Source organism: Megalops cyprinoides, chromosome 3, assembly GCF_013368585.1.
Source record: "Megalops cyprinoides isolate fMegCyp1 chromosome 3, fMegCyp1.pri, whole genome shotgun sequence".
NCBI lineage: Eukaryota > Metazoa > Chordata > Actinopteri > Elopiformes > Megalopidae > Megalops > Megalops cyprinoides.
Window position 1 is genome coordinate 48475840 of NC_050585.1, and position 25249 is coordinate 48501088.

The 25249-nt window shown below is 41.6% G+C and overlaps 2 protein-coding genes across 2 annotated transcripts; one reads left to right on the forward strand and one right to left on the reverse strand.

Annotated features, from left to right (window-relative positions):
- The first annotated feature begins 3044 nt into the window (after positions 1-3044).
- Positions 3045-10969, forward strand: LOC118774692 (syntaxin-5-like). Its single transcript, XM_036524124.1, has 11 exons — positions 3045-3118; positions 5318-5525; positions 6210-6280; positions 6907-6962; positions 7168-7238; positions 7537-7653; positions 7940-7996; positions 8868-8949; positions 9124-9224; positions 10175-10296; positions 10810-10969. The coding sequence occupies exons 2-11, from the start codon at positions 5463-5465 to the stop codon at positions 10967-10969; spliced, it is 900 nt and encodes a 299-aa protein (XP_036380017.1). The 5' UTR covers positions 3045-3118; positions 5318-5462.
- Positions 10970-13824: 2855 nt separating this feature from the next.
- Positions 13825-15415, reverse strand: LOC118774017 (protein RD3-like). Its single transcript, XM_036523101.1, has 2 exons — positions 15120-15415; positions 13825-14167 (listed from the first exon to the last, which is right to left on the reverse strand). Exons 1-2 carry the CDS (start codon positions 15413-15415, stop codon positions 13825-13827), a joined length of 639 nt encoding a protein of 212 aa, XP_036378994.1.
- Positions 15416-25249: the final 9834 nt, after the last annotated feature.

Here is a 25249-nt window from a genome sequence, read left to right on the forward strand (position 1 = left end):
TTATGTGACGAGTGTATTTTACTCTTCCCACTGACCAGAAAGAGTTGAGATTGTTATGGAAAAGGGTGGATGGTATTCACTGAATTGTCATGTAAACAGAGTAGTGATCATTATGTTCAATACAGAGACCTGAACTATATCTATTTTTCACCAGGCAGTTTTAAACTCTGGAGAGTTTCTTGCAACGTGATGCATACTTTTATATGCTTTTCATGTTACACGCGAAATACTTACTGTTTTCTTGTTCTCGTGTTACTTCATGTTCATTTTAGAGCAAGCTTTTTGTGCTAACATGTCTGTAGGTTCAAAAATATATGCAAGCAAACAATTCCAAGAAAACTGTACAGAATTCCTGGGCTGAGGGTTGATTCTTTGAAAATGTACGTAACTTAAAGAGATAGTTACAGGGTTTATAGTCCACCATTCATGGTGTATTGTCAGCACAGAAAAGTCTTGTTTAAACATAACGTCTCAATGTCAACTTCTTACTCCTTAGATATTATTTTACACTCGCACTATAAATAATGTGTATATGTACATTGTATTGGTCTTTATTTTAAAATAAAATTCACTCTATTATACTGTATGTTGGTTTTGATTTCTTCAAAAGCTGCATGTTTATGTTCTGTTACGATGTGTTTTATCTAAGGAAATATAGTTTTGAATGGACTCTACACATTTGACTGTGTGTGTGTGTGTGTGTCTGTCTGTCAAAAAAATAGTGAACTACAAGCTAGCAGCACAGCCGTTGCACATTGTAGAAGGTAAAATGTATGAATTCTCTGTCCTGCTTTCAGCACACATGCTAGCCAGACTTAACTGTCCCTCTCCCAAGTCTGATGAATCCCAGCATTTCCGTCATACACACTAGCTGCTGAGTGCCACGCCTAGTAGCGTGATTACGTTAATGTATTCACTTGTTTTGGGGCGCCATCTCCTGACCAAGAGTACACCATGCACCGAAGGACACGTGTTAGTGAAACTTGCAAATCATATAACTTTCATCTTCCCACAGAAGATAGATATATTTCGCTGCTGAAGGGATTTTTTTTCCTCAACCCAGCAGTTAGCCCCGTATAAAATGTGTAGTATCTAATGGTATCAGCTTTGAGCGCAAACAGAGAAAAGTGTCTTCTCTCCGCCCATACAGCATTTGTGTCGCGAATATGGCGGACGGAACCACAGAGACGCATCCCCGGAGGTCTGTGAGCAGGAGAAGTTCTGGACTTCTCTCCCAGGCTCCCGGTCATTTAAATCAGGAAGAGATTCTGCGGGAGTCTCTGGTCCATCTCACCAGCGTCACTAAAGCTGTAACAGAGAATATCCACAATATAAATAAAACTTTGGACAGGTAACGTTAAGATAACAGTTTGCGCGCGGAATTTGAAATGTCGCTTGCTGTGGTCAAAACATGCGATGTCTAAGTAGGATTGAAACAAGTCAAACATGTTGCATTAGTTAATTATATTTTTTTTTTCTTGCAGGATTCTACAGGACAAAGCTGACGTCGAAGAACTAGAGGCGATACTGGTAGGTTATATGAAACTTGGCGGGATTTAAGGTTCAAGCACCAAGTAGCTATGTTTCCAGTTATAAATGAAGTTTTAGCAAACTTGCTAGCTGATCTTTTACTTTGCAGAGCACAGTAATGCACTAACTACCTAATACAGTAGTTACTCAAGTAATGTTTTAACGCCCTGCTACCGGACATTACTTACAAAGTAAACCAGAGTAAGTGAGGTCAGTAATTTAAATTAAACAGGTGGGTAACTACGTAGTTCGCTCTCTCGCTGGAAGTTTCTAATTTTCAGTTGCCAAAATGAGAAGACATCATTTAGCAAGGCACAACAGTTGTCTGGTACGTCAGTGTGTTTAGGTTAATTTGTCCCTTACCTCGTTGTATATCAGATCTGCTTTGCCTAGGTAGCCTTTTAAACAGTTGGGGACACAAGACTATTCAGTGATGCGTAATTTAAGCTTAACCTGCAACGGAAACAAGAAACATGCACGAGAAATGAAATATCGTGACATCAGTGTTAACATGGGGCTGAAATTTAATGGTCACACCAAAACAATTGTCAATTGTTAACAATCAAGTAGGAATTCCCATTTTCAGTCTGATTCAAACACATCAGCTTGATTTAGGAATTGCAGGTAAATACACACCCCCGGCCTGCTCATGGCACGAGCTGGACCAGCTGATTCCATACAAAATAAACTAAACACTCCTTTATTTTATCTGCTGTGTTGGGTTAAGAAATGCGTTGAGTGGTGATGGGCTACTAGGTGTGCACCTAATGTAGTTGTGTGTGTTTTTTCTTCGCAGATGCGGTTTTCCAAAAAACGTTAAGAGGAATGGCCAGACGAATGGAGGGGGAGACGACAGAAGGACAGGCTCCGCTAATTGTTGTTCAGTTCCGTGCGGTCCCCCTACTTCAAAGACCGGGACTTTAGCCTAATGTTGTTCATGTATTTATTTCTATGGTTACATTTTTTTTCTCCTGTGCCTCGGCATACTTTTATAGTTACTTTTGTAGTTAACAAACTGGTTTGTCCCATGGAAATATTAATATAAGAAAATATATCCTAATTTCTGATGGTTGCAATAAACTGTATATAACAGCATAATTTTGACTCTCCGATCTGTTTCATTTGAGGACAAGACAGTGCAGCCACTGGTCAACTTTGTTTATGGAAGCATCGACAAGAAAACTATTTAACTAGAGCTGGAATGAATCACATTTGAAATTATGACTAACGTTTGCAAACAGGCACAGGCTCATAATACAACGCTAAAGTTAAAATTCAGACCAAATATGTACAGCTAAATTACAATGGAATAATAAGTGTAATACGTTTGTTACTGATTCGGATAGCTATCGTGTTGACTAACCACAACTAGTCTGTCGTTACCGGACCGAATTCAACACACATGCGCCAAATGAAGAATGCGCGAGCCGTCCGGTTCATTTGTTTATAACCGGGTAGCGCTGCACGTGAACCTGCATGCGCAACTGTAGACGTGGCGCTGACGTCACCCCGCGACGAGTGACCCGGATCAGCGTTCGTGGACGGCTGTCGTGAGATTGGGGGTAGAGAGGATCACACGGATTTCACGGTAAGGACTGATATTTGCCGAACAAAGCCAACAGCGCTGGTTATAGCCAAATTTGATGTGTGAATGAATACGTGATTGGGTTTAAAGCATTTTTTGTACTATTATGAATTTTACTCGAGAGTAGATTCCGTTTGCCACTGGAAATGGAAGACTGGCCCGAAGAAAAAAATGGTCAATAGTTAGCCTAACGTTATGGCTCTAGAGCTAGCGTCTGTTTAGTTAGACATTAGCTAAATGGGGCGTGTTCCTGCCTTAGATCTTTTTGGTGAAGATGCCGTTTCCTGGTTTGCGTTTGTATTTTGTCCTCAGTCGTCAAAAATAAAGGCTTTAGATCTGTCGGTGCGAAGAATGGGAATTTGTTGACATTCCGTTCATCCAATGAGAAGTTAAAACCGCGGGTCCAGCTGATACGGACAAACATTTTGTCTAATCGGTGGGCAGAAAGCCGGCAACTTCCGAGTGACGCAGATACCGGCAAGCTGCGCATTGTAATGGCACCAGGGACACGATAGTCTGCCTGTCCGAAACTGAAAACAAAATTAACAAACAAATTTCAACCCTCTGTCGCTTTTTGCGTGCTTGATAAACCGAAAAGATGGAGGGGAAAAGAGAAAATGGTGTTTTCTAGTCCTCTCTGTCGCTCCTAGTCGAAAATGTCTTGCTACAGTCCGTCGTTTTTAACAGATGCCTTTTACTCGGTAGGTGATTGCCACCTAGAACAACAGGCAAACAGTTCACTGGTCATCGGTCATTGGTCCAAATAAGTAATTTTATTACGTTATTAGTAATAACGACATGTCTTGAAACACACCGTAGCCTATAAACCATGGTGTTGGAAGATGACCCCTTGAGTTATCAGTACATGACCTACTCTGAAATCTTTTTTACACATTTTACACTCTTGAGTTGGTTGTAAGGTGTTCTCATGGCATTTCCGACTGCTTTGCCCACCGAGGATATAAATGACATCACAAATACAGTTTTTGCGAATTCCCATCACTGATAAATGTATTTTTCCAAAGTCCACATTGGGCAGGCTTTGGGTGTGCGTCTGTGTAAGTGCTCAGCAGTTCTGTCGCAGAGGTGCCCAGTTCTGTTCCTGGAGGGCACCAGGCTTGGTTTCCCCCGAGCACTTAAATGTTTAATTACACCGATGTCTTAAATTAACCTGTTTTACCACTCTGTCCAGGTCTGTGCTGGCTACTGATTTAAAATAAAATGGAAAATTGGACTGAAGTCCTCTTAAAGTTGAGGATTGGACACTGCTTCCCTGAGTTCTCTGTGGGCAGGGGTCCCTAATCCTGGTCCCAAAGCAGTGTTCCTTTGACCCCAGATTTTAAGAATGTCATCATGAGGTGCTGATGTAATACTGATCCTAATATGTCATTGGTTGATGATTGCTAGCATTATGTTCTTTATGAAAAAGAGCATGAGCTGAGAAGATATGGTGTGTTTAATTTAAAATGCTTCTTTGGCCCTGTGCAGTGTGGCAGAGAATCTGTGTCTGAAAACAAAAGCCAAGTGATATGCAGAAGACATGAGAAGCAGGTTTTTGCTGACAACCTTTTAGGGCGCTAATGTTATTTAGGCATTGTGATTATGGTCCTTGTCTTAAAAAGCATTCCAGTCAGTTCTGTGCGACCACACTGATGACCACACTTTCACCAACAAAGCTCAGTCAGCAATAATAAGAACTAGCATATGACTCAAAAAAATTCTCAACTCATCCCAAATTCTCCATTTTCTCTGCTGTGATATCCTTCTCACTCTGATGTTTGTATTATGTTGATTATTTTGACTGCCGTTGACACTTCTATGAATGCAGGAGTTCCTCCAAAGATTACCTAGAAATTCTGTGCAATACCAATCTCTTGAATACAATCCAAAAATCTCCAAATAAAAATGTGGGGTGGTGTTTATTCACACCTTCAGACAAAGTCAGGCAAACTTCAGACCCATAATTCATCCCCTAACCAAGATGTCAATGCGTAGACACAGCCTGAGATGACACAGAGACCAGCATAAACAATGGCAATACACCTTCATCCTTCTCTTCCTTTCTTATAGTAAGTCCTCTTTCCTTCTGAGCTGCCCTCCTCCTTTCCTCTATCTGAACAGAGATCCTAGAAACCCCATCATTCAACTCTGATTTGTGGATTTGGGCAGTAATTCAGCTTGCCCTCTGTGTCTCCATAACAGGTGATGTGTCCAAGCCTCTATGAATGCACACCAGTGGCACAGTCCTAGAAGCAGCTAGCAGGGGGGCGTTCCGTGGGCCGCTTTAGACCCAGCAATCACAGGTCCTCCAGCAAGACACGCCCCCAGCCTCCTCAACACGGGCAGCATGTCCTGCCGAGATCGCACCCATGAGTTCCTGTCTGCCTGCAAGTCTCTGGAAGGGAGGCAGGTGAGAAATTGGTTTTCGGCATTTCAAGGAGGGAGTGGTCCCCCATCCACCCCATTTCTAAGCAAAAGAAAAAATAAAACAACAGAATCAATATTCAAGGCTTTTAAAGTTCATTCTCTTTATTTCATTTTTTTCATGGCTTAGAAAGAAAGACTCCATTTTTTCAGATTTTAAGATAATCCTACAACAAGATAGTATAGAATAAAATGTATGGTGTTAAATTATCAGGAATTTTATTAATTGCCTCCTTTTTCAACACAATAATTTTTTTGTCATTTTGATGATACCAGTATTTTCAGTTGAATTAAAGTCACTGTTTCACATTAGAAAGAAACGTGTGACCTGCCTTGGGTCTTGGAATGAACACCAAATAATTATATCGGTATACACTACCGATCCTGCTGTTTTTTTTTTATTGCACGATGTGGTTTCCACATGAGAGTTTCTGTTATGCAATATATTTGGGGAAAAAATCTTGAAATAACAGGGAGCCATTTGAAAGGTATTTTCTTTACAGGACAAAACACTGACGAAAATTAATGTTATGTTCTTATTTTAGGATGAATAATTATATATTGAGAAATGTTTTGCTAAGATTTTTGTAATTTTCATTATACAGATTTATGAGTTTCTGTCACTTATCTTTCTAGTTGTGTTCTTCTCTCTCTCTGTCTTTCTTCACAGAATGGGATCCAGACAAGTAAACCAGTCCATAGTGCAATCAGACAGCGCAGTGACTTCACTATCATGGCTAAGTAAGTTCCTGCATGTATTTTAATCTCAATGCTATGACTTATATAGTAGCAAAATACTTCCTTCCTCACCACCCCCTCTTGGTGCCAGAAGAGAAATCTCTTTTCTCCAGTCATTTCTCCAGGGAGGTTAAAAAAGTCTCTATTACATCCACAAAGAACAAGACTCAGACCCTCTCCTGGGCCTGTAATCCAGTGGCTGTAATAACCTGTCAGCCATATTTAATGCTCAGCTGTAAAAAGATGGTGTATTGTGTAAAATGTGGGACTGAACTACTTAATACAGCTTGTGTTACTACAGAATGAAAAACCTGATTCACGTATGAATGCTACTGTGCACAGCCTTGTGTAGCAACACTTAATTTTTTTGTATGTACTTGAAAATGTAATCAATTTAAGAACAGTTGTTTTGACATAAGCATTGGATGATACATTTGGTGATGTACTGGATTAATTGTGTTATGTTTCAGTAACTTCCCGCTTATGCCTGTACCTCGCTCATGACATGTATAAAAAATTCCTGCATTTATAGCATAGCCATACCAATATTGGATTATTATGGATTCATTAGAGATATATTACATTTAGCAAACTTACATTTTTTGGTTTCCTCCCTCTGTCTTCCGCAGGGGAATTGGGAAGGACTTGAATAATACTTTTGCCAAACTGGAGAAGCTCACCATACGTAAGAATCCAATTTTCAACATATTTACTAATACCTAAATCAAATATATATATATATATATATATATATATATATATATATATATATATATATATATATATATATATATATATGATACTTATAATTGTTTTGAGGATTGATATGGATGCAAGGTATTATTAATAAAACAAACAGGGAATGTAACAATATTTTGTTTTTTATTCAGTTGCCAAAAGAAAATCATTGTTTGACGATAAAGCCTTGGAGATCGAAGAGTTGACCTACATCATCAAACAGGTTGGGAAATTGTGCTGTACATATGTTTTTTTTGATTAATGTCACCCCTCTTCTGAAGTTACTCCCAAAAGGAAGAATGTGTTCTGATCTTCTGATGTCATCTTTTAAGAAACTTTTATATTTGATAACTACTTATGTTAATGGCAAAAATTGTGCTTCTATATATAACCATCTATCCCCATTATAACATTTAAAAAAAATTCTGCTGAATTTTTTAAAATATGGAATGAGAGACATACAGGTGTTTGATATATTTTTCAGCATCTGTCAATGAGTCTCCTTTTTCTGTCTGTCCCAGGACATCACCAGCCTGAACAGGCAGATAGCTCAGTTGCAGGAACTGGTTCGCTCCCGTAACGGTCAGAATGGAAGACACGTCCAGACACATTCCAACACCATTATGGTGTCACTCCAGGTCAGGCCAGTTCGCCCGCGCCTAACCCACAGTCTGTCACTATAACCATACTGGCACAGCAGCTTGCTGAGCCCGACACCCAGGTGCCAGGCAGATACAGCACCAGAAATGTTTTTGCCCTGATTTGTGTATGTGAATAAAGTATTATATGTGTAGTGTTAAATGCTAAGTGTTATATTTTCAGATTTTCTCATTGGAAGGATGTCTTCTAACGATTTTTGGAAAAATATATCACTGGTTGTAGGATCTATTCTAATGCTTGTGTCATTAAACGTTTCTCTTGTAGTCAAAGCTGGCGTCAATGTCAAACGACTTCAAATCAGTACTGGAGGTGAGAACAGAGGTAAGATAAATGCTCACCACCGTTCTTCTCACTGACTCATTGTTTACAATTCACTCAACAACCCATGTTGCCATAACCAATGATGAATGATCACAGCTATGTATCATTTTTGATAGGGTTTAAATAGTGCTTCTTCTGGAAACGCACTTCCTACGGCCACTGCTCTCACATTCACACGCGGCCAGCTCTGGCATGTGAAAGTCTGTTGCTAACCCTCTCTCTCATTCTCCCTGCCTCACTCCTTCTCCCTTTTTCATCTCCTCCCTCTCACTCTCCCTTTCTCTCTCCCTCTCTCTAATTCTCCTGTTACTCTCTCCCTCGCCCTCTCCCTGTTTCTCTCCCTCTCTCCCTTTCCCCCTTTCTCTCACTCTCACTCTTTTGCTCTATTTCCCTGTCTCTCCTTCACCCTCTCTCTCCCCCCTCTCTGTCATTTTCCCTGCGTCTCTCTCTCTTTCTCACTCTCTTACTCTCCCCCTTTCTCTCCCTTTGCCCCTCTCTCCCCCCTCCAACTCTCATTCTCCCTGTGTCTCTCCCCCCCCACAACTCTCATTCTCCCTGTGGCTTTCCCTCTCTGTTTCTCCCCCCCCCCCCCCCCCCCCCCAACTCTCATTTTCCCTGTGTCTCTCTCCCCCTCTCTCTTACCCTCCCTCTCTCTCCCCCTCTTTTTTGCCCTGCCTGTCTCCCCCTCTCTCTCCCCCTCTCTCTCGCCCTGCCTGTCTCTCCCTCTCTCTCCCCCTCTCTTTCGCCCTGCCTGTCTTCCCCTCTCTCTCACCCTCCCTGTCTCTCCCTCTCTCTCCCCCTCTCTTTCGCCCTGCCTGTCTCCCCCTCTCTCTCCCCCTCTGTCTCGCCCTGCCTGTCTCCCTCTCTGTAGAACCTGAAGCAGCAGCGCAGTAGGAGAGAGCAGTTCTCTCAGCCCCTGCTTCCCACCTCCCCGCTACACGCCACCAACTCCAGTAAGAGAAACCCCCCCTCACCCCCTCCAGCCTCTTCAGAATTTTATTTTAGTTAATTGCGTAGTGCTTGATATAAACTAGTGTTGCTAGATTTAATAAAGTTTTTATTTATTTGAATACACCCCTCACCCTTCCTTTCTTCCTTCCTTTCTCCCCCTCCCTCACCCTCTTCAGGCAGTTCACTGCTGATGGAGGATGAGGCCAGGGAGTCCAGGGATGTCTCCATTGCCATGGACCCACGCAGCAGTCAGCAGCTGCTGCTGATAAATGAACAGGTGAGTGTTCTGCCCACCTACGGGGAAACAAACGCAGAGTGGGAGAGCTGTCCCGTTAGCTGTCTGTCAGTTTGTATTTACTTAACCTCATTACTGGACTCGTTTGTCCATTTGTTTTGTGGAAGTAAGTGTTGGTTGGGGAAAAAAAAAACGTGGGGTTTAAAATTATTTTAAATACAAAAGGTGAAAGGTGGAGGGCTGAGCTTCCTGTAAATTATCCAATGGGAAGTTGGGGAATTGGGTGTGAAGTTGATGAGATTATGGTGCAGAAGATAGTGTTACGAGCACTCTGTTGTGGGGTTGATGTCAATTGCTGTGGGAAATGCAAACTCCAAAGGACACATTTAACTAAATTATGTAATCGGAACTGTCAGAACATGGTCTGGCCTGCATTGCCTGGGAGTCTGTGCTCACAGCATATTATTGTTGTAGTATTGTTCAGAGTTTTCCTATATGAAGTTACATTGAGCATCCACTGCAAAATGAAAAAATATAGAATGTCTTTTTCCTTTTGTAAATGGAGTGAATAAGAAAATGCCACCTCAGTGTAAATTCTTGAAAATGAATCTGGGAGAGGGTAACTGAGAGGGTAACTCAATTCCCTGCTGGGGCAGGGCTGCTGTACCCTTAGACAAGGTACTTAACCCACAATTGCCCCAGGAAATATCCATCTGCATAAATGGATAACATTGTAAAAAACTGTAACTGATCTAAGTCGCTTTGGATAAGAGTGTCTGCTAAATGCTAATAACGTAAATTAAAGCACTGAAAGGCAGACAGCTCGGCAGCCTGCCACCAGTTGAGCCTAAGCATGAACCAAGGAGTGTAGTGTCAGCCAGAGCCCACACAGAAATCTGAATGGGGGTGATTTTCATTGTCACATCACCGCTGACGCGACCCCTGCGTTCGGCAGCGGAAAAACGTGCTAAAGGTGTCTGCCCCGTGTTCAGGACTCGTACATCCAGAGCCGCGCGGACACCATGCAGAACATCGAGTCGACCATCGTCGAGCTGGGCTCCATATTTCAGCAGCTGGCGCACATGGTGAAGGAGCAGGAGGAGACGGTGCAGAGGTGAGCGAGGTCGAGAAGGAGGAGGAGCAAGGGGTAACCTGAAACACTGCCCCCTAAAGCAGGGGTGTCCAAACCTGCATGTTTTAGATCTCTCCCTGCTCCAACACAGCTGATTCAAATGATCAATTTGTAACGAACTCCTGAAGCTACTGAATAACAAACCGATCATTTGAATCACCTGTGCTGGAGCAGGGAGAGATCTAAAACATGCAGGACAAGTGGCCCTCCAGGAGAGGTTTGGACACCCCTGCCCTAAAGGAATTTCTCATGTCTCAGAACTGTTTCCTGCTAAACTATATATATATATATATATTAAGGACATTATATAAATGTAATCTAATGGTTTAAAGCACTTGTTAGCTCTACCAGCCGGCTTGTGTTGGACCCTACCTCACTTGTAAGTTGCTTTGGGTAAAAGCATCTGCCAAATGAATAAATGTAAATGTAACCCGAGTCGTGGATCTGTGCCCTGAGATAACCCTGACTGTCTCTCCTCCCCCCCACCCCCCCAAGGATTGACGCCAACGTGGAGGACACCCAACTCAATGTGGAAGCCGCCCACGCCGAGATCCTCAAGTACTTTCAGTCAGTCTCCTCGCACCGCTGGCTGCTGGTCAAAATCTTCCTCATCCTCATCGTGTTCTTCATTGTGTTCGTTGTCTTCCTCGCCTGAGGGGGGGGGGGGGGGGGGGGGGGTGGGGGGCGGCGGCGGCGCCTGAGTGGAAAAGTCAGTTTGTGGTGATGGAGACACCCAGAAGAGAAGTGTATGTGAAGGAGTGTTGGGTACCGAGAGATAAAGAAAGGCAGTCATGGGCATGTATGACCTTAGAGGCCTTTGTGTGTGTATTAGCCTCTTCTTTTAATCTTTCTCATTCTCTCTGTATCTTTCCAGAGAGGTAGTGAAGGTTTATTCATTTATACATTGTTTATTTCTTGGTTGTATAAACTGTGTCTCTAGAAAAGCTTTTGGACACTTGTGCAGTTTGATCATTGAAGGCATGTACTCCACTGAAGCATTAATTGACCCCATTCCCAGAAGTCCTCTAGAGGCACAGCAGGTCATTGACCAGACTGAGAAAAAGGTATTATTAAGTCAAATATATGATACTGCCTTCAGTGTGTAACCTTTGTGGGGTCAAAACTGACCTCAGACAGGGGATTCTTTAGGGTGTCATTACTTCAAAACAGAAGTTGCAATATGCGGAGGAGACGGGATACAGAAGGCCATGCTATGGAGAAGTGTGCTCTGTGAAAATTCATAAAAGGTCTTTTCCACAGTATCTGTGGCACCTCCAGAAAATGGGACAGGATTTTGAAGAATCGCTCCTTTTTCTTATTTTTTTTTTCCAGCACCTGCTCTGTTTCCATTTTCTTTCCTGTCCTTCACTACACCTCTCTCTATGGGGAGCTACTGTGAACAAAAGAATAATAAAACCATTTGAGGGTCTTTGTGACTGTAACGACAATTTCTTTCATTGAAACTCCATTTTTATTTTTTTAGTTAAAAGCTTCTATTGTTTAAAATGTAAATAATATATTAAAAAGTGTATCTTACTAAGAACATTTTGAAAATAAATACAAAAATGTTCATATTGTGCTACGGTGTGGTTTCTGAAACTATCAGTTTATAACTTTTCCAGTGCATTTTCTTATGGTTTTGGCTAACTTAGTTTTCTTCTGCATTAATCAGATAGACTTGGTCATAGCGCTACACTCAAGTGTGTTGGACTGAACCTTGTTGAATTTTTGTGTATTTTAGCACTATAGCTGCATTCAGATGTATGCCATGGATTTGCTGCATTTTGGATGTTATTCCTCTGCAACTATGAATGTGTTTGAGCTAATCAGGTTAACGTCCACACTTGGAGTCAGGGTCAGCTCATTTGCTGAAAAATATTCATAAAAAATGTTAACTGATTTTCAATTCATGAATTGAATTTTAAGTCCATGCCTGAACTGAAATGGAATTGACTCGAAATCTGTCCAAGCTCAGGGCTCTGAGCCTGCAACCTACTCCTTAATTCCTGTTAAATTCAGCTCTACATAAATTCAGCTCACAACTGCCCCAGTACTCCAGCGTATTGGGGCAGAAGTGTGATGTTAGGTAGAGAGTGTTCTACAGACTGTTTAGTCACCATCACATGCATTGGCTGCTGGATGAAGCCCATCAGGCTGGGCAGTTGTGGTAAATGTGTGATCTGGCCAGTGTCATGGGGCCACAAGGTCATAGGGATTTTCAATGTTGGTGTAGTTTGTCCAATCAGTATAATGAAAGAACAGCTGGGTGTGTACCATTTTTAGGGCTAATCCTTACCTGTATCCAATCCTCAGTCTCTGCTATTCTGATTGCGAAATCGAGCAACGGTGGGTACCGTATCCGGTAGATATTTTGTATGACATGGATAGGCAATTGACAGCTTTTTGAAGAACTTCACACCACAAAGCCACTGAACTGTTCCAGCATGACAGAGAGCACTATCACAATGTACACTACCGACAATACACTACACTACTATCAAAAGTTTTAGAACACCCCCATTTTCTTTAGAAGATAGACCTACATTTTTAAGGGTTATAATGCTTTGTCTGTCTTCCTTTGTTAATTGCCTTTTTCTCACCATTATGATAAGCAATATACTACTTCCTGCAGTGCAATATTGTCCAAATAATGCTTCAGAGGGTGTAGTAACACAGTCTGTTCTAACACTGCTTTTATACAGACAGAGGGTTTGTAAGTAATCAACGAATGTCGGTACACCTATAGGAATTGTTTGCATCAACTTTCAAGGCTTAATTTACTTCCATCGCTGCAGAAAAGCTGTAAGTTGTTAGCTCATTACTTGTTCCCTCAAAAAGGATTTTTTTATAACTCTGAAATTATTACATTATTTTTCAGTTTTTTTATATATTACATTATTTTTCAGTTTTTGGTAATCTAAACTTTTTTTAACCTCTGGCAGTTTACCACTTCTCTTTGTTCCTTTTCAGGTCATTCACTGGACTGGAACTGCTTAAATTTCAATAAACTGGGAAGATGGAGGTGTTCTAAAACTTTTGACCGGTAGTGTACTCAGATTCTTGTCCAAACTAACATGAGGACAATGAAGCAAGGAAAGATGAAACTAGAAATGTTTATTGGAAAATATGAATGTAATATTTTTAGTAATTGTAATATTTTATTTAAATCAACAAAAAATACACTGGTATTATATGACATGAAAATATTTAGGAAGATGACTTTTGGATGGTTTTTGATGCTTAACTTTATATTTTCTGTGACATAAATGTGGCCTCTATCAGAACAAGAGTGTAGCACGTATATATCCCTCTCTTTGCAAGTCTCTACCTGCTCAGATTATGTGTATTCTGGTGTGTAGTGATGTCGGTATTTAAAAGTGAAGGTGCACATGTCTCCAGCTCTCCCTCTTCCTCTGTCTCTGCTTCTCAAATATCCCCTTCACCCTTCCTTCCTCTTTCCATGTTTCTACCCTTCCACCCCACCCTCTCTATGCTCCCCCCTCCCCGGTCTTAGCTCTGTGCCCTCTCCTCGATGGGGGTCATGTCGGGCATGCTCCTCACCCTCCTCGTCCTTCCGACGACCCCCACCGGCACGTCGTCCTCCTCGTCGCATGTCCAGGCCTCCTCGTCGTGTCCCTTGAGACCGCCCCGGAAGGGGTTGATCCGCAGCTTGGAGCGGAAGGTGACGTAGGACAGGCTCTTGCTGCGCTGCTTCTCCCAGCGGCTGGCCTGCGCCCTCTCGTCCTCCTCCATCCCGATCTCGTCCTCGTCCAGGCAGTCGTTCAGCACCGAGCGGAAGATCCGGGGCACCTCGTTGACGTCCGGCTCAAACTCTGTCACCAGCTTCCTGAACCTGGAGAGGGGAGGAAGTTTGAAGAGTAAGCGAGGGACAGAAGGGGGTGCTTATTTTGCAGAATCCCTACATTGGCTACATCCGCTTAGAGTAACAGTCGCATCAGTGCACCTTGTGTACAACAGTAAAGGGCTGCATCAGAATTATGGTAAATGGAATGGAATTCTATATCTACGACAGAAAGTGCCAATCGGCTGTCAGAATAGACTGTGCAAGGGAATATGTGAGAAAGGCATGTGAACTGTCTGATGTTCTGGATTCCTGGACTATAGGGTACATCTTCCATAGACAGAGGAGAGCTGGAGCAGAGAGAAGTCACAACACAGATAGGAATTTTGCAGCAGAAATATCAGTGTGATGTCTTCTGTATCTATGGTATATATCATTTCCCGTGTTGTTTTGTATTTCCTTTTAGCTTCACACAAAAATAGATATAGATAGATATTAAACTACATTCTATTACCACACAACATTTGATGTTGATGTCACCACTTATGGGCCCAAATATTACTGCCTTGCAGTGTTTTTAACCACTTGTAATTTTTTTTTTCAATACAGAAAGTCTTTATAAATGTTAAACAAAATGAAATACAATGAAATACAAGTAATATTTTACACCACCAGCAGCACAGCCAAACTGGTTTGGAGTCATAATTATTAAAGCAGAAATGCTACTCTAATCAGTACAAAATATTATCCATATTGTTCATTCAATCATGCATGGGTTAATACAATCAGGCTGAGCTACTTTGTAATTATGTTAATGTTCTATTGTAATGGAAGTCGCCCTGGATAAGACCATCTGCCAAATGCGTGTAATGTAATGGAATGTATTTGCCACAACTTGTTATATTAAATGTTGTCACTTGTCACTTGTAATATTCTGGGACCTTAAAATTCTTGCGCTTCTGCCTGCTCCCAGCATGTACCCCGTTCGCCCCGAAACTCCCACCTCAGTATGACAGGGCCGCACTGGGACGGGCGGATCTTGGCACACAGGTCCTGCAACTCCAGCACCTCCCCAGGGGTGAGCTCGAAGGGTTGTTTCGGGGGCGGCGCAGCCAGCCAACTGTAGTCCACGCTGGATCTCCGCTTGCGCACCTCCGACGCCCTCTCCTGGCGGAGTCGCTCGGTGCGCTTCAGCAGGGCGCCCAGCTCCAGCATCAGGTTATTGGTCACCAGCTCCTCTGGGGACCGCTGGCCAGGGACCTGGGGCTCTGAGGAGAAAATGGCCGACCAGGGGAACATCTAGCGACGAGAGAGAGAGAGAGACAGACAGACAGACAGACAGAGACGGTGAACAAAGCAGACGAGACGAATTACACGTGGGATTTGAGTAAACACTGCCGGTGTAGCGCTAAGAGTTGACTGAGCTTTGTGCAGTGACGGGGGGGGGGGGGGGGGGGGGGGGATTAATACAGCTTTGGCTAAAAATAATTACAATAATAATGCTGTGTTCCAGGAATAGGAGCTTTAGGCACAGGTTGCCACAGGAAACAGCAGAGATAGACAACTGATATAGCAAAGTGATAGGCACAATATTTGAAAATTGGAACAGACAGTGCATAGATATACACACATTGAGGAGGACAGACCTGCTCCCAGAGAATTCTATGTATATCAGGGTGATGCATACATAGACACATACACACAAACAGACTTATGTACATCGATAAATGAACAATAATTAATGATCCCTCAAATATGTAAATTATTACACACACACACATATTGAACAATACTGCATACACATCAAGATGTAATATCTAATATATATAAGTTATTTACACACTCACACAGTCACATAGAATGCAAAATTCATTAACTGAAATCAGGATTGTATATACATATCGATAGATAGATCTATAGATAGATATGTGTGTGTATAATATACATATATATTATATATGTACATTGTATATATACATGTACATATATATGTATAGGTACAATGTATATGTACAATATATATATGTGTGTATATATACACATGCATATATATATATACAGACACAAGCATATGCATGCATACAGTTCACAATTGATTGGAAAGATATTCAACTGCTGATTCTTACCTTGGCCATGGTGTCCAATGGATGACAACTGTGAATTAGCAAAATTTAGTTTGATATGAGATTAAAAAGGGTCATCCAATTTTCTTCATTGACTGTGACTTGACAGTAGCCAATTGTGCTAATTCCTTTTGGCAGGGAAATGTATATTGTAAGTACTGAGGTGTCCCAGACTCTCACAGCATGAGATGCCTAGCTGTGCAGTGTGGAGACTGTGAGGAGGAATTGTAATCTCCTATTAATACTACAGTGCACCACAGTAGTCCACTACTTACATGATCAGCACTTCCTCACACAACCAGCCGCTCAACGTGTGTTTTGGCTGGACGTCAGTGCCATCGCACATGCAAGATTTATTTCTTCCACAGTACTAGTCAAAAGTTTGGACACGCCTGATTAAGATAGTGGGAGAGAGATGTGTTCAAAGACATTTTAATCTAAAGTCTTATGCTTAAATGCTTGAAATTTGTCTCTCTCAGACAAATACGAATAGTGAAGATGATGCCTATGTTTGAATTTCTTTGCAAAAAAATATTTAAAAAAATATATATATTTTTTGGCTATGTTTGTGTTATTTCATAGTTTTGATGTCTTTACTATTATTCTAAAATGTGGAAGATAGTAAAAATAAAGAAAAACCCATCTATGATTAGGTGTGTCCAAACCTTTGACTGGTACTGCACTTACTAGTTATATTGATTTCATCCCCAAATAGTTATTTTTGACAAAAAGGGAAGAGAAGGTCTTTATGTGTGATTCAGTGTTTTTGGTGATTTGCCAGAAAAATAATGAATAAAATTATTTTGAAGACAACAAACAAGTTCATTGATAGAAACCCACATAAAAGCAAATAAACTGGGTATATGTTAAGAATAGTGTGTATATGTGCAAGTACAGTGTTCTTAATTACCATCAAGTAGGGGCAAAGGTCAGCTTCAGGACACCCCCCACACACACACACACACACACACACGGACGTACACGCATGTAGTACACCCATGTAGTACACCCCTGGTTGCCATGTCTGAATCCAATCCTCCCCCATAATCGAGAGGAGCCACAGAGATGCGTGGCTCTCGAACAGGAGACAGTGCTCGGTCTGAATTCCGACACACTCAGCAAGATTAGAGCTCTATACTGCAGCGCATAGGCATGTCATAAGCCGGGATTAGATACTGAGGAAGCCTACTCCATGCAGCACTTCCCCATACAAAAGAATAACTTCTGTCTACAAATAAATTGAACCTCTGACCTTTTTACTGCGTATTATCCGTGCAATCCAATACACTTATTGGAAGAGCAATACCTGGTAAAGGGGTACATGGGGGGAGTTATGCTGTTGTCAGCAAATGATGACGGGGAGATTATGCCATATTTGCAGCTTCAAATAACATGACACATCTCATTTCTGAATCATGGAGTTCTGAGAATTGCACGTATTGCTTGTATAAAATCTCATTGGTACATTGCCGTGTATGAACCTGTGCTAGACATAAAGTCGTAAAAAGAATAAACAAGTAGTGTTACGTAATAAGCAGTTACAGAATTGTCCAATAGGGTAGGTCGATTTACGACAGGAAAAGTCAATTAACTATAAGACTTTTGGTTTTTTGGGATAAGGGTTATACTTTGTTTGCATCTGCAAGTGCAGAATTATGTAGTTTTTCTAGCAGTTTACCTGCATGAGAATCAGAATTACCTATTATAAATACTGCTTTTAAAGACTTTTACAGAGAGGTTTTGTGATATATCACCTATTGTGATTGGGTAATTTGGTGTACTGATAAAAAACTGAGCTACTACATTATGTGTAAGATGTAGATTGAATTTTTCTTTTTGCAGAAATCACACACCAACGGCATTAGCTGCAATTATGCAACACAATTTCCATTCTGCTTCCCCCATTGAACCACTAGGTGGCTATCTTAGATTCACGCTTTATTTTCTGGTTCAGGTAGATGACTTTAGCATTCCGCCGATAACTTCAGCTCACAGCATGAAATGGGCTGAATCTTTGAGGAGATATTTAATGTTGATGCTGGCATTACAGTACTATTTTATGTGCACCCGGTTCCTCTTTCTGCATTCATACATACAGACAGATACATATTCCCAACCATGTAAGCCACTCCTGTGTTAAAATGAAAACTCTCATTTGCAGTACTTTAAATGGACATGTTACCCTCCACCCAAGTACCATAGCTCAAGTATAATTAACGCAGCAGTGACAAGACATTGCCAGCTTGCCGATGGCCGGACTGCATTTTTGGTGGAATGGAAGCACAAACCACAAAGATAAGTGTGTGTGTTCAAATCTAATTTACATGTCAGTACGTACAACTAGCCTATTCACACCAGTGATTGATAAGGACTTGCACTTAACATCAGGGCCACAACACAATCATATTACAGTACTACCGTTACATTATCATTTTGTCAGTTAGCAGGCTCTCAGAGCAGCTGGGGGTTGCTCAGTAAGAACAAGTAAGGGCATAAAAACTGCAGCATATAAAGCCGCAAGAACAGTAGTGCATACAGACCACACTGCAGACCACATCTGACCAGGTGTTCACCCTCCTCACAGTGTTGTAATAACTAGTGTCACTGTCAGTGCAGCAGTGCTACAATACATTTCAGCATGTGCAAAAATGCATATGGAAATTATGTATTTGAATTATGGTTAGGGAGAGGAGCCAAGATGCAGTCTGAGGTGGGCCTTCTGTCTGCCACAGAAAATGGCTGGCAACAGAACCAGATGCCAGCCATTAGAGATAGCCAAGGGAGAGTGAGGTGAGATGAGGTGTTGCAAGATGGAAATACAGTCTTCTTGTTATGTTTGTGCTAAAAGCATACTTATTTATGTAGGGTGGCAGTGTGATGTTGTGGTTAAGGAGAGCCCAAACAGTTACCAAAAAAGCTGTCGGTTCACTTCTGTTGTGTCATTGGGCAAGGTACTTAAACAAAATTTAAGTTATTCAAACAAACTATGGAAATTATGGAAAAGAGTAGGTCTGTTTAAAAAATGTATGCCAAACAAATGTAAATATCAGCTAATGCACCTAAAGATATGACTCTCATACCACATCAAATGGAATGCCAAATAATAATGTAACAAAACAAATGTGATACTGTGAAATGTTACACAAATAGGTTTACATATCAGAGAGGAACAATATGCAAAAAACACACAGAGGGACCCTCATTCGGTCCTGCTCTCATCCAGCTGATAGCAGAGAAAGGAGAAGCCATGATCAATACATCTGTCAGTGCTCCCGCCCCCTAGCTATTGTGTTTTGTTTTTCCCTGTCCATGTGCTTTTGTTTTCCTTGTGTTCTAGCCCTGTCCCACTCTCCGCCCTGTCTCCGCCCACCCGATCATCCCCTCCTGCCTGCTTACACACCTGCTTCCCATCTCCTCATCAGCCCAGCCCTATATCTACCCTGCTTGTCTCTGTCTTGTGGCCAGTTTGTTGCAGTGTGTTTTTACCTGTCTCGTTCCCGCCGTGTTTTCTGCCTGATCGCTGTTCCCCGAATCGACCCTGCCTGCTCTTCGACCTTGCTCCTGCCTGCTGTCCTGCCTTGTTCACCTGATCTTCCTGACTACCTGGTTTGACCCTGCCTGTCCCCGGCTTTGATTCCTGACTGTGTTTGTACTGCCTTCCTGGTATTTTGACCCTGCCTGTTTTGGACTGCCTGTTTGTTCTACGATTCTGTTAATAAACGCCTGGATTCTGGAGTTCTCGTGGTCCGCGCCTGAGTCCTTGCCTGTGCCCTGACAACATCACCTACCAAGAGGTCTGGTGAAATTGACCCATGCTGTCTGTACCTAATAATGTTTACATTTACATTACACTTTGTCACCCCAAGTGATTTACAAAGTGTGAGTGAAAAGTATGTATGAACGACGACCACATACAGGACACTACTCACCACATTGGAACATTCAGGAGCCCCAAAACAGGGCAGAGATAACTGGTGAATACATGCTTCAATAAAAAAGTGCAGTGGCTTCCATTGCCTACTCAGGTTGTGCAAGTTAAGTTGTGGTAGGGCTTGAATGGTGTTGTGCTCACTCCTACTGGTCTGTAAGTGTTGTTAGCCTGGTATAACACTGTTGCTCATAACTTACACTTAGGTTGTATTGTGCTGGATAAGAACATCTGCTGAATACATGTAATGTAACGTAATGAAATGAAACTACACGAAAGGCAAATGAGAGCTCAGGCTTGGGCAGGGGGACTGAGATGCAGTCTGAAGAGGTAATGCAGGATGGCCAGTGACATCCGCTGCTCAGACCACTGCTAGAAGCTCGTTCCACCACACTGCGGCCACAGCAGACGGAGGATGTAACCAGGACACGCGACTACGAAGGTGGGGAGACAGCCAGGCGTCCTGAAGTTACAGAATGGAGCAGTCTGGGAACTAAGTGCCATTCCTCACGTCGTCTGGCAGGCCAGCGTAAGCATTTCGAAACAGTGGAAGCAGGTCACGAGGGGTGAGACATGGGAGAACCAGCCGAGGAGCAGCATTCTGAATTTCATTAAAAAAATTGATTGATTATTTGACATCTAATTCTCACCGCATGTTCCATGTAGAATATATCCTATCATCTATAATACTTTATTCTATCATCTGTAATAATATTATTTTATTTTTATCCCTCTCATTAGTATAAATCCCTCTTCTCTCCACTCTATTTGCACTCTCTGTTCTTTATCAGACTCGGGAGAAGAAGATATGTTTTTCTTCATATCCGCCCCAGTGTCGACAGTTACAACAACTATCCTCATGATTGTGCAGACAATGCAATTCCTAGCATCTTAAGACAACACTCTCGTGTATACAGGATATCTTGCCTGAGTCTTCCACTCCACTCTGATTTATTTCACTTCAGGAAAGACTGTTAATATGTATGATATCACTTACAGGTGATTTGATAACTCAGCAGGCCTGAGTGAGACTTCTGTCCTGACAAATATCAAATACCTCATCGCCAGAGAAAAGCGATGGGTGGGTCAGGCATTTAAGGGCTTTTCAGAATAATAATTGACTCTGAACGCAGAGTGAGTTGTTTTTCTGATTCTGTTTCACTTTTCTTAAAAGGAGTCACGTCCACACAGCCATGTGTGGTGTTTCACAGCAATGCATGATAAAGCACCTTCATCTTATAGCCTTCACCCATTGACCACAATCCAACTTCACTCACGATAAAAAAATGATGAGCAAGTGAAATAACATTTTTTGTTTGTTTAATTTTGTTTTGCTTAATACGGATTTGCTTTATTCACGTTTGAAGTGGTAGCATGAAAGGTGGGTGACATGAAAATCAGCTAAAGAGGAGACCACTGCTGTGTGAAGAAATCACGACATCATCATTGCAGGGGCATGCCAAAACAGAAAAAGAAGCATGTATTCTCACATACAGTGTAGTCTGTAAAAATAATCCCCATGATGAGCGTATTTAATGAAGCTCCCATCTTCAGAATAAAATGCATATGATTTGTACATAAACCAGTGATTGATATCTTTGGTCCTTGAGGGCTATAGGGGCTCCTGTATTTCATTATGTTTCAGGTCTTAATGGGTTAACCCACTGACTGATGACTAACCTCTAACTATAGGTGTCACTGTTTAGAAAGAATCTTACAGATCCTTTACTTTACATGTATGTAATTACAACATATCCAACTGTGTAAATGATTAACGTAAAAAATTGTAACCTATGTAAGTCACTCTGGATAAAAGTATCTGCTAAATGCTGATTCAGGAAGGAAACACAGAGAGCTTGATCTTACAAGCTAAAGAAGAGGTTGGAGTGAGAAGAAAATTCCCTTTTTTGCATATTCTCCCCTTTCTACTCCTCTTTCACCTTTATTCTCATCTCCCTCCTCCACCCCACCCCCCCCCCCCCCCCACCCCCACACTCCTTTATGATTCTCCTCCTACCTTTCCATTTCCATCATTTCTCCCTTCATATCCTGATTTCTCCTCAAAACTCCTTCTGCCTCTTTTCTCCTCTCCTATCCTTTGTCTTTCCCATCCCTTCTCTCCCTCTCCTCTTCTTCTCTGTCCCACTCCATCCTGTCTCCCCCTTCCCTCCCTGTATACCCCCCCCCCCCCCCCCCCCCACCTCCCTCGACCTCCTCTTCTTCCTCTCTAGACCTGGCGTAAAAGCCCAACCGTGGCTGTGTGGGATTAGATTAATGAGTAATGGAGGAGTTTTCTGGGTATTGATCAGACAGCGAGAGTGCTGACCGTTTGCAGGTGTCTGCCGGGGATCCTGGTCCACAAGGTAAACACTCTCCGTCTCTGTGTCTGCTTGAAAAATTATGGACCTCGGCAACCGTGTAGTGATACCAAGAACACTGAAGTGGAAATGAGGTCCTGTCCGAAGCATTCACCAGAATTTCTGCTTTAATACAGAAATGTATGCTTTATCCATGTTGTTTGCATTATTTTCAGTTTTGTTTCTTGTATACCTAAGTTGTAACTATGTATATAGAGATAACACCCATATACAATTTCAATAACCGATATGGTATTGTTTCTATCAATCTGTTGATATTTTAATACCAGTCATGGCTGGGAGTCCTCTTATATGCCATGGACAGGTTATATATTTTGTTAGCATTTCTTTAGATTTGACTAGTGAGATTTAGAACTTTTAATCTAAATAGTATTACATTTTTCCATTGATCTTGCTTCAACCAAAACACTGTATCATACTACAATACTCAAGTGTGGGTCAATATTTCACATTTCAGATGATTATTTTCTCATTTGACTAAATCATACTAAAGCTGAGGAAATGATTAATGAATGTGTCTTAACATGTAAGAGTAGATTGACTTTTTTAAGTGATTAGTCATAAAGCTTACGACATTCACCATTACGGACACTTGGCTTCTACCTTGGGCGTTCTGGCTGTTTGGCTGCCCGGACGGTGTTGTGTTTTTGTGTTTTGTTACGGTGGCGAGTCTCTCTTCAACTAAATGGGACAAAATTGCAGACGTTGACTAACAAATCCATTTCCTCCCACAAAAGCCCATGCGTCATCAGAAATGTCAGAAAGTGGGCTTAAGGAGAAAAGGCCTAATTGAAAAAACAGTCTTGACTGGAGATTAGCTATTATCCCCTTTTCAACACACCACACCCCACTCCTTGTTTTTTTTTTTTGCCCTCCCCCCTTCACATTATCTTTGTTCATTTCCATCCCTCCTTTTCTCATTTACATTCTACTGGTGCCAAACACGCTCATAAGTGTTATCAGACCTGAAGTTTTATCTCAGTTTGCTCCACTCTCTTCTTGCACGCTCTCTCTCTCTCTCTTGGTCTCTTTCTCTGACTCTCCACTCTGAATAGACTGGCCTTCACAGAAACATCTGTAAATGACAGAAAACAACAAGTTAAAGGGACTAAAGATCATTCTGCTGGCACCAAGTGATCTGCTCAAAGGACAAGGAGTACAAGTAAGAAGTCTGTTTTCCTGTAGTCTATTCTTTGAAGCATTTACATAACTGTCCATGAAATATGACTTGGAAAATAAAATTTCTTATTAAATGTAGCCATGTCTGCATGAAATTGCAAATACATGTATTATTGATTGTTAATTATACATTTTGAATAAACAAATTTACAAAAATACATTTCCAAGAGGCAATGCATGTCTTGATTTTCTATTATTATTGATATTTAATTTTCAGTTACAATTCTATATTTTTTCATAATTCCAGTTGGGTACCTTGATAGCATTGTAATACCTTTATTAGATTACAATTGAAATGAATGCAGTATTAATGTTTTAAATGTCAGACTTACTGACTTGTATTTTGCAATACAATAAACCTTTGCATTTTCTGGACTTTCTAAGAAGAATCAGGACACTGTCTTAGGTGTTTTTGTTGTTGTTTTTATGATTATCATTGTTTACAAAGGCAGAACACAGATGCAGAGATGGTTGGACTGTCTGGGTGGGTTCACTGGAGATGACAGGAGGTTGGGCTGAAGTCAGAGGAACATTTCAGTGGAAAGAACTCATTGGTCTGTGTTTGGTGGAATGATCACATGTGCTGAGCAACACTGTCTATCAGCAAGATTCAAATAAATTTATACTAGTGAATTTGTGACAGAGATGTCACGGTTAGTTTCTGGGACACCGTGTGCTGACACACTCAGATTCTCATTCAAACCACACCTTGTGTTCAATCTCTCCTTCAGGTTCAAGCTCATACTCTCTTGCAGTCTCTTCAGTGGCATGTCTGGTGCGGCTTACTGATAAATTGCATGAATGTACCCCAGGGCACCTTAAAATGTTCACAGTTTAATCTAACATATCCTGTAATGCACTTATATAGTTGTGTATGTACTTGAACTTCCTGAGGACACAGTGGCAGCATTGCTCCCAAGATCTGAGCCAATGGCAGAATCTTTTTTTTTTTTTTCTTTTTTTTTGAAAGCAGAATTTGTTGTTGCGATAAAAAGGCCAATTCATAATTCAGGCACTCCATTTGTTGGTCCAGTGGCCACGAGGAATAGTTCGGTGGAAGAAGGAGAGGAGGGAAGGCATGAAAAAAGAGGACGGAGAGTGAAAGGAGAGATGAAGGGGGAACGCGTTTAGATTGATAGCAAAGTGAAGTCAGAGAGAAATGGAGTAAGAAGAAGGCAGGATGTGCCGGTGAAAAGGAAGTCAAGGAATGATTGAAAACAGGGGAACCGGAATGAAAGGAAGCATCAGAGAGAAAAATGAAAGAGGATAAGGGCAGGGAGTGGCTGGGGAGACATGTTCAGCTTAACTGCAAGCACTGTAAGGTTTACAAAATGCGCTTTACATAGAAGAGCCTGTATAATGTCATGGTTGTTTTCTTAAGTAACTTTTTACCATACCACCTTTTGTTTCATTATTCCTTGTTGCCTCTCTGGTCTCCACCCTCTCTCCACCGCCCCACAACCACTTTCTCTTTCTTCTCACCCTCCTTCATCAACAATAATACCTTCCATTGGTCATGTAGGTT

Excerpts from the sequence above, each read along its gene's own strand:
- LOC118774017 (XM_036523101.1), bottom strand. The coding sequence starts at position 15,415 with ATGTTCCCCTGGTCGGCCATTTTCTCCTCAGAGCCCCAGGTCCCTGGC. Across the intron at positions 14,168-15,119 it reads TGCGGCCCTGTCATACTGAG|GTTCAGGAAGCTGGTGACAG; the intron begins GTGGGAGTTTCG and ends TCCCCTCTCCAG.
- LOC118774692 (XM_036524124.1), top strand. The coding sequence starts at position 5,463 with ATGTCCTGCCGAGATCGCACCCATGAGTTCCTGTCTGCCTGCAAGTCT. Across the intron at positions 6,963-7,167 it reads ACTGGAGAAGCTCACCATAC|TTGCCAAAAGAAAATCATTG; the intron begins GTAAGAATCCAA and ends TTTTTTATTCAG. Across the intron at positions 9,225-10,174 it reads TGCTGCTGATAAATGAACAG|GACTCGTACATCCAGAGCCG; the intron begins GTGAGTGTTCTG and ends CCCCGTGTTCAG.